The 15,380-nt window shown below is 35.5% G+C and overlaps 1 protein-coding gene across 5 annotated transcripts; it reads right to left on the minus strand.

Moving 5' to 3' along the window:
- Nucleotides 1–4,424: 4,424 nt before the first annotated feature.
- Nucleotides 4,425–14,895, minus strand: LOC104228049 (tRNA threonylcarbamoyladenosine dehydratase). Of its 5 annotated transcripts, none has more exons than XM_009780446.2 (11): nt 14,680–14,886; nt 13,914–13,957; nt 12,897–12,975; nt 11,965–12,112; nt 10,727–10,939; nt 9,836–9,970; nt 9,058–9,192; nt 8,655–8,870; nt 7,211–7,335; nt 5,413–5,470; nt 4,425–5,154 (listed from the first exon to the last, which is right to left on the minus strand). In XM_009780446.2, exons 1-11 carry the CDS (start codon nt 14,790–14,792, stop codon nt 5,044–5,046), a joined length of 1,377 nt encoding a protein of 458 aa, XP_009778748.1. In that variant the 5' UTR covers nt 14,793–14,886; the 3' UTR covers nt 4,425–5,043. The 5 variants fall into 5 exon arrangements, 4 of the variants coding, with proteins under 4 accessions (XP_009778748.1, XP_070030381.1, XP_009778750.1 ...); XR_711237.2 differs by having other exon boundaries at nt 5,076–5,154; nt 7,211–7,331; nt 14,680–14,892; XM_070174280.1 differs by lacking the exon at nt 10,727–10,939 and having other exon boundaries at nt 14,680–14,887.
- Nucleotides 14,896–15,380: the final 485 nt, after the last annotated feature.

A 15,380-nucleotide genomic window follows, 5' to 3' on the forward strand; every position in this document is an offset into this window, starting at 1 on the left:
CTGAAAAGGTTCAGATAAATTAAAATGGAGGGAATATGTATTTTCCAGTTCTATCTATACTTTTCTACTTTAAAGATGGGGTTCTGCTAAATCAGCAAATCCATGATTAAACATGTCACTAATTTTATGATCTATTAGTTGCTTAATAAATTACTTTTTTTTATTTTTTATCATTCGTTTAGCTATGTGTATTCTAGGTTTCCTACTACCAAGGATTATAACACGATAGATAGGGTTTTTCACCCTTAAATAAATGTCTCGGATTTAAGCCTTGAAAACTAAAAAAATTCTTGATAGGAAGCGCTTTCCCCTTTAATAGGCCTTACGTAGCACCAATCCGAATTAATAGGAGCCCTCGATATGAATACTGAATACCGGGTTGAAAATAACAAAACAAGGTTCCCTCCCCTAACCCCCATATAAGGAATATATAAACTAGTTCAGCTTTAAAGTATCAGATTGACTAAAGGTGATAGTGAACAAGAAAATTTGAAATATGAAGACGACATTAATTTGAGGATGTGCTCAAGAAAACTGATTCATTGAACCAGCAGAAGAAGTCAATGAATTTTCTTAAGTTTCATATTATTCTATGCTGAGTTTGGCTTCATCGTTAACTTATATGCAAAAGAAGCAACTGCAAAAACTATTTTAATAATAAAATCTTGTAAGTTATTCATGTGCTTGCTTTCTACAAATAATTTGATCCTGCGAATAAAGACTGCTACATAATTAATATATATATTTTAGACATGTTTGCAGAATGTTTGTGGTATTGTCTAATAATTTCATGACATTACATAATGACCAAAAATATTTTTTTATTACACCCTTCTATCACATCTTTTATCTATGTTCAATGAACAATTTCTCATGTTTTACTCCATTTTTTAGGTCAATTGTAGGGACCCTATTGTCTAGGGAAAAAACTGCCAAAACTTAGCAAAACTTAGTATATAGGTGTCAAAGATTTTAAGGTAAACAAATACTAAACAAATCAAAATAATATAGCACAATACTTTTGTCGTTATTATGCTACATTATAGATTATAGATAGGAGTTGGAAGTTGAACGAGAGAACAAAATACAAAATATCAAGCGGCTAATTATATTGGAGAATTTGAAGATTTCAGTATATAGTACTCCAATAATAGTAAGAGGTTTAAGATACAACATCTAATTTATATTGTCACATTGTTAAGATTGGTTTATGCAACTAATGAAATTTTTTTTAGACTGCTTTCACAATTAAGGGTTCCAATTTTGTTTAGGGTTTCATTTTTGGAACATTCCAAATATTTATTATCATTTCATCAATAATGTTATACTACTTTCACACTTTATAGGACGTAAAATTTATCTAACTATTCAAAATTCTGTTATTATATATGTTAAAATTTTCTTCCATTAGCACGCACTAGTATAATATATAAGGTAAATTAATATTTCAATCTATTATTCAATCGAACATTATCATATAATTAAAATAAAAAGAGAAAATAATTATATGTAGCAGAATGCATGTCAACATCAACCATTACTGCTTAGTCTTCATTTATTTTAACAAATAGGTTGTCCACGCTTATATTTCCTGGCTGCTTTGGACCACATTAATTATTTACTCTATATCAACCTATTTTCATATATAATGGCATTTTATGCAATCTTATCCTTCTACTTCAAGAGCACCCCCTCCAAAATGGGGAGGGGTTGACAGTTCACAATGTGTAGACAAGATTTGAATTTTATGGGAGTTTCGAATGTAATCTATATTTAGTTGATTTCTAATATAAATATAAGATTTGATTTAAAGTTATTAGACTCAGCCGAACCTCTAGGTAGTCTTCTAGCTCAGCCCCGGTAGTATGAATAAATATAATCGATTTTTCATTGAGTAGTATAGAGTATAAACATGTAGTGGACCACTCGTCCACTCATACCAATCAATGTAAAGGTACTTAATATAGAGTAATTAGAATTTGTCGGATTAGTGGATATACACACTATTTATTCTATTGAGTACATTATTTGATAGGAAACATTTGAAAAAAGAATTTATGTAGATGTGTAAAAATGTTAGAATTTACTGAGTCATACCATGAAAGTCTGGGAGAGAGTGGTAGAAATGAGAGCGCAAAGGACAGTGTCTGTTTTAGATAACCAGTTCGGGTTCATACCGGGGCAATCTACCACAGAAGCTATCCACCTTATTAGGAAGATGATGGAACAATACAGGGATAAGAAGAAGGATCTCCACATGGTGTTTATCGATCTAGAAAAAGCGTACGACAGGGTTCCTAGGGAGGTCCTATGGAGATGCCTAGAGGTTAAAGGGGTCCCGGTTGACTAGATTAGGGTGATTAAAGACTTGTATGATAGATCTAAGACTCAAGTTAGGACAGTAGGAGGCAACTCCGACCATTTTTCGATTATTACGGAGTTGCACCAAGGGTCTGCGTTCAGCCCTTTCCTATTTGCCCTTATGATGGATACCATAACATATCATATTCAAGGGGAGGTGCCATGGTGCATGCTATTTGCTGATGACATAGTCCTAATTGACGAGACACGACGCGGCGTCAATGAGAGGCTAGAGGTTTGGAGACATGCCCTTGAGTCTAAAGGTTTCAGGCTGAGCAGGACGAAGACGGAATACCTCGAGTGCAAATTTGGGGCCGAGCCGACGGAAGCAGGAGTGGAAGTGAGGCTCGACTCTCAAGTCATCCCTAAGAGGGGTAGTTTCAACTACCTTGGGTCAGTTATTCAGGGGACCGGGGAGATCGACGAGGATGTCACACATCGTATAGGGGTGGGGTGGATGAAGTGGAGGTTAGCAACGGGAGTCTTGTGTGACAAGAAAGTGCCACCGTTACTAAAAGGTAAGTTTTATAGAGCAGTGGTTAGGCCTGCTATGTTGTATGGGGCCGAGTGTTGGCCGGTTAAAAATTCACACATCCACAAGATAAAAGTAGCAGAGATGAGGATGATGAGGTGGATGTGCGGGCATACAAGGATGGACAAGATTAGGAATGAAGATATTCGAGAGAAGGTAGGTGTGGCCCCCATGGAGGACAAGATGCGGGAAGCAAGACTCAGATGGTTGGGGCACATTCAGAGGAAGAGCATTGATGCATCAGTGAGGAGGTGTGAGCGACTGGCTGTGGTGGGCACGAGGAGAGGTAGAAGGAGACCTAAGAAGTATTAGGGGGAGGTGATCAGGCAGGACATGGCACGACTTAGGATTTTTGAGGACATGGCCCTTTAACAGGGAATTGTGGAGGTCGATCATTAAAGTTGTAGGTTAGAGGGTAGTTTGTGAATATTACTACATCGCACTAGAGTGAGACTATCCATTTAGGAATTAGTCTTAGGATGCTACTGATCAGCTACTGATGCAGGGTTGTATCTGTTGGATATTAGTATACCTTACATCCTTTTCTCCATCCTTTTCGTATTTCCTATATTTCTTATATTGTTGTTATTTTTTATTTTATGTTATTTATTATGAGTCTATTGATAGTACTAATATATTGTCTCTTGTTGCTCTCTTGAGCCGAGGGTCTCCTGGAAACAGCCTCTCTGCCCCTCGGGGTAGGGGTAAGGTCTGCGTACATATTACCCTCCCCAAATCTCACTTGTGGAATTACACTGAGATGTTGTTGTTATTGTTGTATTTGAAAGAATTCACCATATGCCCTCTTTATATTAATTTTATTTCTAGCTTCCTCAATAATTATTAAGCATTCTCTATAAAATTGTTAAGAATTCTCTATTGGTTCCATTTTCTTTATGGTCATTTTACATTGCAAAATTCAAATCTTTTATGATTCTTCTTCATAACACCTTGTATGAAGTGTTTTCTTTTCTTTTCATATAATTCATGAGAAGTAGAACAGTTCATGAATACTAGTAAATATAGCACGGGCTATTTTTCAATGACCACCTGTAAATCTGGCTATTTTTGAATTTCTCCCTGAATACTAGCTTATGCTTTTCGAAATGGAGTTGCTTTAATGCGGTCCTTAAGCTCAAAAATGATTGAGACAAACAAAAAGTTGATCTATACTCTTAACCAAAAAAAACTATTAAGAGGCAAAATGACAGCTTTCTTCATATTAATTGGCATTCAACAATCACATGTTCTTGCCAAAAACCATAGACTAAAGTTAGCACATGAACTATATGAAACAAGCTAGAGGGTCCTTCATAACATATTTGTCTTAAATACCAAATAGGTACTATTGTTAGAAGGATTTCGAGGTGCTTTATTTCTCCTTTTAATTTTGGGTTTGACAACAATATCTCACGAACTTGATGAATGACGTCCAAATGGCTGTTGAGCATTTCCTGTTCCTTTGCGGTGCACTGATCAATCATCACTAGGCTTTGTTAAAGAGTCATGATTTAAAAGAACAATTTAGATATTCACGATCAAAAAGTACTGAATTCTTTTTTGAATAAATCTTGAAAAAAGGAAGAATGGAATGCAAGGAACATGTGTGACAAGAAAGTGGGGTAAATAACATTTGTACTCTGATGGGAATCGACAAAAATAAAAATAAAAAAGAGGCAGTCTGGTGCACTCAGCTCCTGCTATGTGCGGGATCCGGGGAAGAGCCAGACCACAAGGGTCTATTGTACCAGCCTAATAATTACTACACAAATTAAAATTGGCACCCCCCCCCCCCCCCAACAAACAACAAAAAGAAATCCCTGTCCGAGTGTTCAGCTACTTCAAGTTATTTGCTCCTTGAAATATTCTAAACACCATCAAGAAAGAAGCCAAGACTTTCAACCTTGAAGATTTTCACTTCAAACAGCTTTTGAATTTCACTTGTGTATAATTTTCAGGTTTCCTGTACCATCCTAATGCACCTCTGAAAAAAATTGTGCTCCATTGACATTCATGGGCATTGTGATTATACTGGAACTTGCTGCCAAAAGGGAGCCGACTAAAACGTTGCACCTGTTTGAGCATAAATATCGGAAATGAATCTGTAGATCAAAACTGCTCTTGTAGCAGATTGGATAACTGTGCCTGTCTTAGAACCCAAACTCCAATTCTGCTCGCTTAAGCACAGATGTTACCCTAGCAAAAAATTCTGGTTCTTCTTCCTTTATATTTTCCAGTGACTTCAACTCGTGTTCATCAGCCTTCAAACAAAGAATAGCATGAGGAAGACCTTACTACAGTTTCTGATGCAGCTAAATAACAATAGTTTCGTTAAAAATCAACCACCCCTTTGTGTATCCATTTACAGAAGTCAATTTGTGCAATACTTGATGTTAAGTTTGACAACTTGGTCGTAAGATCGCATCTTTAATGCTTTAGTCCAACAGAAAAAAATGATTGGATGCACGTTTCATCAGAGCCTCCACCTACAAATGAAGCGAATATGATCTAGAAAGTACCTCTTTGAATCTTAGAAGGATTAGATTCGACACAGAAGCTGGCTTTGTTTGGTCCCACCTAAAAGGATGTCAAAACAAGCAATGTATTATGAGTTGAGAGGCAGAAAGCCAGAGACATTGCTAAACTTAAATAGCTATGACGATCACTACATACAAAATGATACTTAAGAAATTCTCTGAAGTGACAGACCATGAATTATATTGGGTGAAAATATGTCATCCTTCTTCTACATTAGATGGAAGTTAAACGATAGCAGCTTTGAGTGGATTAATGAATAATATGCATAAACTTGTATGGATAAGTGGATAATATTTGTGGGAAAAATTTACTTTTGTGGTGTCCACTGACTAGTGTGCCTCTTATATTCAGGATTTCACATTTTCAGTTGTGTGAAAAAACATTAATTACTCGTGAAACAAAAGAAGAAATATTGTGATGATCTTATATTAGACTAATGGATTCCAGCACATCAATAGAAGAACTTGACATATTATATCCTCCATAATCATGCATATCATATTTCACAGAGTATAATAGTGGGCAAAATACATAAGTTGCCACCCGAACTATGACCCAAATCCCTGTTACACACTTTCCAGGAACGAATATTACTTTACACACCCACCCTTTCCAAAGTGTATCTAAGACACCATTTTTTTCTTAACCAGTTTTTCAAAATATGTGCAATATCACGCACCAATCAAACAGTGACACGTGCCCTTTTTAAAAATAAAAAATAAAAAAATTAAATTACAATTATACCCCTCATCTTCCTCATCTAAACTACCATGGCTGTCTTTCTCCTCTCTCACCATCAAACACCATAGCTTCTTCCTCCACCTTTTACTTAATAACAAAGCCACCATTAATTAACAAAAATCACCAGAAAAACACACCCAAAACTCCATCTTTTCCGCTGAAATTGAATCAAAATTTTTGAGCCCAGATCCAACTCATTTTTCATTTCACTTCGGTAAAAGTTCGACCGCCATTAACTGCCATCGCCACAAGTCAACTATTTAAAAAATCATCCATTAATAAAATTAAAGAATGTGCAAAATCTTGAGCTAAGCTTTAATGGTTGGAAAAAATTTCGGAAAATTCTCGCTTCCTAAAAATTTGACTTCGCCATGGGTAAAGCTCAAGTTAAGCTTCTCTACAACGAGAAGAGATATAAGAAATCGTGGTATATCTATTTGAGAAGAAGGAGATCGGGTGGTGGAGCTCAAGGAGTAGCTATGGCAAAATTTTTAAAAAGGAAGAAGATGACTCAATTTAAAATTTTAAAAAACTAAAAAAAAAAATTGACATCTGACACAAAATTCTTCTGTTCACGCGACTCATTTGTTAGGAAAAACACGCACTATCCACGTGGGCAAAGCAGTGTGTATTAGATACACTTTAGAAAGGTTGGGTGTGTAAAATAATATTCATTCCTAGAAAGTGTGTAACAGGGATTTGGGTCATAGTTCGGGGGGTAACTTATGTATTTTGCCTATAATAGTGATGTGGCAACTTATATCATCCATAATCATGCACATACCATATTTCACAGTGTAAAAGTGATGAGGCATATGGATTATTGGGTGCCTTTTTAGAGAAACTTCTTGTTGCACAGGTTCTCTACTTCTGGTATACTACTTATATATGGGATTTCATTGCCCCAAATTACCAGTAAAATTTTACCTTGTAAAAAAATGAAAGGCAATCTTTTTCGTCGTAGTTTAAAAGATCTTCTGGTTGATAGTGAAGTGAGAATACATGTTCATTCCATCATATTAAGCTTAGCAGACATACCTCACAAGCATTAACTCATTCACAGAACGCCACATTGCACGCCCAACATCTTTAATAGATAGGTCCCTTGCACTTCTCCCATGCCACAACTCTTTGGCAATGTACATAACTTCTTCAACATCTACCTTAAAGAGTGATAAAACAAGGATGAATGTACAATAAATGCAGTATAAGCAGCCTGATACATGCGGCAATGTGATGGGACGCAAATGTGTTTCATAACGCTGAATAACAAAAACTGAAATAGCATGCAAAAGAAAATTGGAAAATGAATATAATTCTATTTCACAGATCAAAAAACTACAAAGACAAACTCAATATATTCAGATGTGCCATCCAACTATTGCTCATATTTTGGCAGAAAGAATTCAGCATCTTCATTTATATTTATATAATAAAACTAGGTTTCATGCATGCTCAATAGGGTGAAAAAATTTATCTTTGACCATTTCAAAACAGCATCATGGTTACTTCCAAATCCATTACCAATGCGTACGACGATATTCAGAAAATGTTGCTATCGTCATTTTGGTCAAAGAGTGGTACTTAAGTTCAACCATCGTGACCAATCCCACAACTAAGACATGACCATGACTGAGATTACTGCAAATCATAGTCATCACGCTACAGATACCTTCATTACTACCTTAAGAACTTCTATCATTTCCTGCAGTTCCATCTTACACTTCTTTTCTTTTTATTGCTAAAAGTTAATATATTAAAGTACAAGAGAGACACCAAGATGGAGCAGAAGAATAGAGAAAACTCTATTGTACATATTTATAGGTAATGACTTACTGATAGGAGCACATTTTCAATTTGACATTTCTGCTGTTAGAATGAGCCTCGATTTATTACGCATATAGATTCAAAGAAGCATATAACAGAGAGGCACACTCCTCATTGGATAATATCTATTATCTTAAAAAGATAGATGGCTATTCGCAAGCAACAAAGGAAACAAGATCAGATCAAGTGGAAGTTGAGGAGATCCATTGCTACAGGCAGCCCTCATCCAAATGAGAGTTGATGCCTTATATGAGGCTTTAATATATAATGCTCCTTTTTTTCTGGTCAAGGGTGGAGGAGGGGACAACCTAAAATAAAATCATGCGGCCTCCACCGGATTAGATAATGCACCACAATACACACTAGCCTTGCCTACTCCATTGCTAAGACAAAAATAGATCAGGCATACTGTGACCCTCCAGACGGAAAAAAACCCGTGCATGAGCTTATAGAAACTAAATTTCTCACCCTTTAACAATAGGTTCTGTTTTTAGTGCTGTCAGTCTGCAGATTAATTCCTTTAATATAAAATAGTGATATTTGCCTCGATAAATAATGTCCCATAAAAAAAAGAATAATCAGAAAATTATCCTTGCAGCTCCTAACTCAATGACTCAAGCAAGAAAGTAGACAGTGCAAGTTCAGGACTGAGTACCTCCACTTGCATGGATGTGCCATATAGCAACTCTTCATGCTCAATTAGACGTTGATGGAGGATTCGGTAGTGATCCGTATCAAAGTTCACCACTGGCTCCATCTGGACTTGCAATCCAGCTAGTTGAGTCGCAACATAGGAAGCCATGACTTGCCCAAAAATTGCAGGTATAGTCCCCAGAACTGGAATGATGCGGACCCTAAATCCAGGCACTATCTGATATCCATATTGCAAATTTAAAAATGTTAAATGAGAGATTCTTTCAGAACAAGAGAGGAATATTAAGTAACATTTAGAAAAGAGAGTGACTTTACTTATATGGTTTAAAGTTTTCTGAAATGTATCTTTCTCTTAACTTTATTATAGCAATTGCTAAAATTAGCACTTCAAAGTCAATTCTTACTTGATAATCTGAAGGATTTTCTTCTTCTCCACTTGGCCCTTTAAAGGGAAGCAGTTTCGCCTTGGGTTTCTCTAAAGAAAATACCACAGGAATACCACCATCAATACCATGATCTTTTCTCAAACGATGTCTTACCTGCTCAATTAGTTTTTCAAATTCAACTCAATAAAAGTAAACCAAAAAAATAAAATTGGATAATACTAAAAACATTATTTTCCATTTATTATGCATGGTCCAGCCGTGATTCCGAATATCCCTGAACATATAACACCAGTATTGAGCTTATAACTCTTCCATTTTAAAGAGTTTACTACGAACTTTAAAAAGTAGTTGAAGATTCTGTTGACACAATGCAGTTGACAGCCTGTAGCCCTGGTAATAAATGCAAAATTCAGTTTTTATAGTTTATCGGCTTTCAAGCAAATAAAATATCAGGGTAGACTATCGTTATAGACTTAAAAATATATTCCATATATGGAGAAATAGTCTTGCTACTGGAGAGATTGATGTCCTCAAACATAGAGTTATAGAAGGTTTTTTAGTGATATCCGGTAAGCCAAGTGATTCCATAAGATGGACGGTGTTTGGAAGATGGGCCATCTGTTCTCATCTCCAACCAAGAGAGTTTGAAGCCAAAATTATCTGTTATATAATGTGGTGGATAAAGGGCGTCATTTCAATTTATAAAAAAATGAATCAGTTATAGAATGGAACTAAAAATCTGAAAATTTTGGATGCTGCATGTATAGCATGAAAAGAATTCCAGAGAATTAATTACAGCTCGAGATAGAGGGTCATTGGTGGACTCTCTTAAGTCAGCCACACGAATTCTTGTTGGATCAGCCCTTGCGCCAGCTCCTGTTGCAGATAAAACTTTCAAACCTCTTCGAACACATGCAGCAAGAAGTGCCACCTACAAAGTATATATAGCAGAAGTTTCTAACTGAAAAAGATTCAAAAGGTATTATATAGAGCCATAACTAATTAGAAACAAGAACTAAAACAGCATACTATGCATCATGCAATTATTTTCTCAAATACTTACTAAGACAGAAGAGATAGAAAATAACCATGTCCACTGTAAACTACATAAACAAATATTTCATAAGCGCAAAGCTCTTATTCTGGATCTCTTGTCAAGAATTCGTCATGAAGATAGCATAAAAGACACTTCTGGTTTAATGGGGATCATACGATTCAGTCCTAATGAGTAATGAGACTGCTACAATTCCAATAAGGTTCCAAATTGTTAGTGGACTGTAATTGCACTCTGAAAAATCAATTAATAGAAAAGCGTTCCCACAGAAGAAGGAACATTAAGATCAAACTTATTAGTTGTCTACAATGTTTTAAAATTTTCAGAAATCATGGAAAGAAAAATTCATCAGCGCCCCCCCCCCCCCCCACCCCACCAAAAAGGGAAAAAAGGGTGATGAAGACCAAAAAAAAAGAAGAATAAGAAGAAAATTGACGCAGCCTCGGAAAGGGGGCAATACAACTCTAGAACTGAGAAATCATTCTATCCACCAGCAGGTTTTCAAAGTCTCATAATAGGCCAGTAATGGAAAAACTGTAATTTAACAATCACTTCACTTTCAGCAAAGATAGAAATTGCTACTCGAAAGGAGCAGTAGCAACAAAGATTGAAAGAAAACATAAACAAACCTACCTTTGTGTCGATATTATCAATACAATCAAGGACAAAGTCAGGGTGGCCAGACAGAATTTCTTCTTCGGACAATGAATCATATAAGATAACTTTTGCATTTATATGGCACTCCGGGAAAATTGATTGGAAGTGCTTCTTAAGGCATAGGGCTTTTGGGGTACCAACATCTTCCCTTGTGGCAACAGCATGTCTATTTAATGAGGAGACTGTCACCTTCAATATAATTAGCAGATATCAGATTTTTGGAAACATAGACGACATTTCTTGTATGAAGCTTATATACTAGAGCAAATCATGTCCACATACAACAGGAATGACCCTTCAATTGCATGGAGGAGAAACCATTCATCCTTCAGACTCATCTTTCCCGGGCCCAAAGACTTTTTTTTTCTTTTCTTTTACTTATTTATTTTGTTGGATAAAGTAACGGAATTCAATGATAAACATCCAGTGGATGGTAGCAAATAAATGTAGTGCAATGATTTTAATAACTCAGTACCATATGCAATATCCCATGGACTCCAAAACCTCTGTAATTTTGTTGCATTGCAAAATGCAAGTTGGACATATATTCAGACATCCAAATCATGTTTTAAACCAACATGAAGATCTATAAGGGAGCATAGCAGCTACGTAAAAGACTCAATTAGATCCCACTTACACATTACTTCAAGAAACAGCTACCGTGTTTCCCAATCTAGAACTATCAGTACTGCAGACCCAAATTAATGCCAATGCCCATACCATCCCTATAGATCAAGTTACATGGAAACGAAACAGAATATCTACATGAGCAGATGGCACACTCAATTCCCCCCTCTTACAGTCGTGCACAATTGACCAAGAAGTTTAACTTCAAGGATCCAACGATCAGGTATAATATTATGGAACACAATTTTTGGCTTACACTTCTCATTATAATAATAATTGCAGTGTCCAAGTCTCTAGGAATATTGTTCTTGTAATTTATAAACTATATGCCGCATCTCCAGATTTCAGGCTAAGGAATGAAGGAAAAAGGTGAATTGAAATCTGAAATTTCATGTTTATTGACTTTCATCCTGCTTCAAAGAATAAGGAATGGTGTAAAGAGGAACGGAATGTTATAAAATGAAACAGGATAAGGAATGAATTAAACACATGGATATATAGAATTTTCTCTGCCAAAGGAATGTAACTGGCAAGAGATCACAGCAGAGTAATACATAAGTGAATCAAATGGCACGTAAAGACAATACCTGGTCGAAGTCCACAAGGAGTAGCCGTCCAACCCCTGACCTCAGAAGCATGGATGCAGCATGACTTCCAACTCCTCCTAGACCGATTACCACAACATATGATGCAGTGACTTTCTGTTGAGCTTCAAGACCAAAGAACTGTATATTCCTAAAGAGACCAGAAAAGAGTACAAAAATAAGAGCAGAAATGCAAGTGTCACCGTCACTAACTTCCATTAGTGAAATGGCCCAAACGGAAACAAAGTCTTGCATGGATGTGTAAAGCTGCAAATGAGCTGTCTTGTTCATCGAAGACTGGGCTTATTCAGCTTCTTTTGTTGATCATACGAGTTGATCTCAAGCTCAACTTTGAGATCATATATTTAACGAGTTGAACTTGGATAACTTACAAGCTCACTTATGTTCATAAACAATTTGATCTATATATACTTCTTTAAATATTTATATCAATTGAAATGAATATTTTATTAGATCTTATATCTTCAAGAATCAAATCTAAGGATGAATAAGGAAAAGTACAATTAATTCTCAGCACCCCTATATCTTCATTTTCCCCTACTTTGCGAATCATACACTTAAAGAAAACCAATGACTGAGAACAAAACAAGCACTTAATGACCTCTGTTTTCAGTTCTGAGTCTGAGCAAGGATATTTTGTGCAATATTTCACCATTAAACCCATTCTTTCCCTCAATTTGGTCAGAGCAAAATGCCAAAACATGGCAAGGTAAGTTTCTCTTGGTAAATCATGTATGTTCTAGAGCTATTTTTCCTATCCTCTAAGCAGCAAGGATATCGGTCTCTTCTATGATATTTCACTTGTCCGCTCTTAGAAGAGACTAAAAGCTATTCTCTATAGCTGCAACTGTCATTTACTTGGCTTGGCCATCCTTAATATATAATTCAAACGAAAAGGAAAATTTATGACTTACCTGGTTAGTTGTTCGGAAACTACTTCATCAGTCAACAGGTTTGGAGTAGCCATTCCATTATATTTGGATTGAGGAAGCTCTGGTGATATCAAGTAGCAAAAGAAAAGATTTAGCAAACTAAATATGGCCCAACCCACCCTCTCCCACACACAAAAACGGCAAAAAGAAAAACAAAATCATCATTACAAGATGAAAATGTCATGAAATCCACAAAGCAACATCATCAAAGCTTTAAATCAATAATGTCATCTCGCAACTTATTTAGGGCTGAGACGTAGTTGCTATTGTTGTTGTATTGAAGAACAGGCATTCAGTGAAAAGAGTTTTGATAACGGAAAATCCATTCTTTGTATTTTCTTTAATTGACAATATGGAACTCACTTCCTGCTGTTGTCTGGTGGATCATTTGGAAGGAAAAAAACGCAAGAATTTAAAAAGTAAAAGTGAATATGTAATTAGAATTAAGTATAGATGTATTTCTCTACTCCTTTTTGGTGTAACATGGCAATTGCAAATGGTACAGAGGCCATGATTGATCTTTTGAGCACATCATACCATAATGCTATCAATAAAATTACCTTTAACAATAAAATATATCTTCTTTGATCGAAAACTAGTTTAATGGAAAAGGCAAAAATCATCAAAGCCTAATCATATGAAGTTAGAGTATAAAGTTGAATGTTTTAAGTTATCGAGTTAATGAGACGACAATGTGATTAAAGCCCAGGTCGAACTTTTCTTTCTCTTCTTAATATAAGCAGATACATCAAGAATCTACTAGAAATTTAAAATTGACAAATATCTTTGTAATCTATTTTTTTTAATAACCAGACATCTTTGTAATCTATTGAACAAGCAACGTCTAAAATTATAACAAAATTGAGTTGCGGGTTTCTTATTTTTCTTCCCCCTCAAGTTACAATGCTGCAAACATAGAAGAAGCCAAGAAATTCAAACCCCCCTAAGAGAAAATACTAGACTAGTATCGAGGTTAAACCAAAGAGGACAGAAACATACCATTTGAATTTACTGCCTCACTTATATACTCTTTTCCGACACTTCTGCAAAACAAAAGTTTATAGTCATCAAGCTTCAACTCTCAACTTTTACATTAGAAAAGACCATGCAGTCATGCACAAGATATTTAATATATATGTTAAGAAAATTCTAACTCCATCAGTCGCCAGAAAATCCCCTCTTTGTCAAAGTGAAAAGTACAACTATATCCACTATATTTTGACAATATACCCCGACTTTGTACAACAATAACCAGGCTTCATTCCCAAACAAGTTGGTGTCACTGTCGAATCCTTATTGACTATGTTACTCCATTTAAACTTATCTCATGTCAATACTATATAATAAAAGGGATAAGAAAAATAAAATATAGCGGTGTTTGACTGGCCACATAGTTTAAGAAAGAAAGACTAGAGGAATTACAAGTTTACAACAAGAACAACTAAGCCTCCGTCCCAAACAAGTTGGGGTTGGCAATATAAATCCTTATTTCTTTCTGAGAACTCAACTCATATCATCATCGTTACCAAAATAAAGTAAAAGTGAAAATAACAATAATAGTAGAAAATAAAAAGTACTAGAAGTACTTGGTATAAAAACATACTATATTTTCAAAAGCTTCCAACACACACACACTAGGAGCGAAATGTAGTGTGTGTATGTGTGTGTGTGTGTGTGTTTGCTTTTTTGTCTACACATAAAATGATAAATAAAAATATTGAAGAAGTTAAATATGATTCTTTAATCCCTATGGTTTAGTAATTACTGGTTGTTTATTGGCATTGGATTGGAAAGAAGCTTGGAAATAGCGAGTGTAGCAGCAGAACCCAGTACAGCTCCAGCTCCTATAATTGCTAAAATCTTCACTTTCTCTTCCATTTTCACTCTTCCGGTCGCCAAAAGTAAAGCTCAGTTGGGTTTTAGGTTAAACCTCTGAGAATGATTTGAACCAAGAGGGAGGATGACCCGAAAAGCCCAATTGGGCCGAAAAAATGGGCTTATAGGGGCAGTTATGGAGGGTAAAAATTAAAAAATAGCCACAGTTTCAAAAGTAATCAAAATTTAGTCACTTTTTATGTAAAAATAAATCCGAACGAAAATAATGTTCAAAATCCCAAAAATATTCCAGCATTACCGGAGTTGCAGTGTAATATATAGGACTTCTAGTCCGAAAACTGGCTAGCCCGTGTTATTTTCACAGTTAAGGATAAAAAGTACATAATAGCCATCATATTTAAGGCATAGCCGAAACTTATAATGTTTTATAATTTAGCCACTTTAATATGAACTTCAGACTCGCGAATTTCAAGAAGAAGAAGAAGAATAAAAAGCCAAGGAGAAGCAGACTTTTGTTTGAAACTTATCAACAATTGGTACAAGTTAAATACCTTGGAAAAACTTGTTCTATTTTTACTAGTTCCTCGTATTGAATTGAATAAATTCGTTGATGAGTCAATTTAAGCACTT

This window comes from Nicotiana sylvestris, chromosome 5 (genome assembly GCF_000393655.2).
Source record: "Nicotiana sylvestris chromosome 5, ASM39365v2, whole genome shotgun sequence".
Lineage (NCBI taxonomy): Eukaryota > Viridiplantae > Streptophyta > Magnoliopsida > Solanales > Solanaceae > Nicotiana > Nicotiana sylvestris.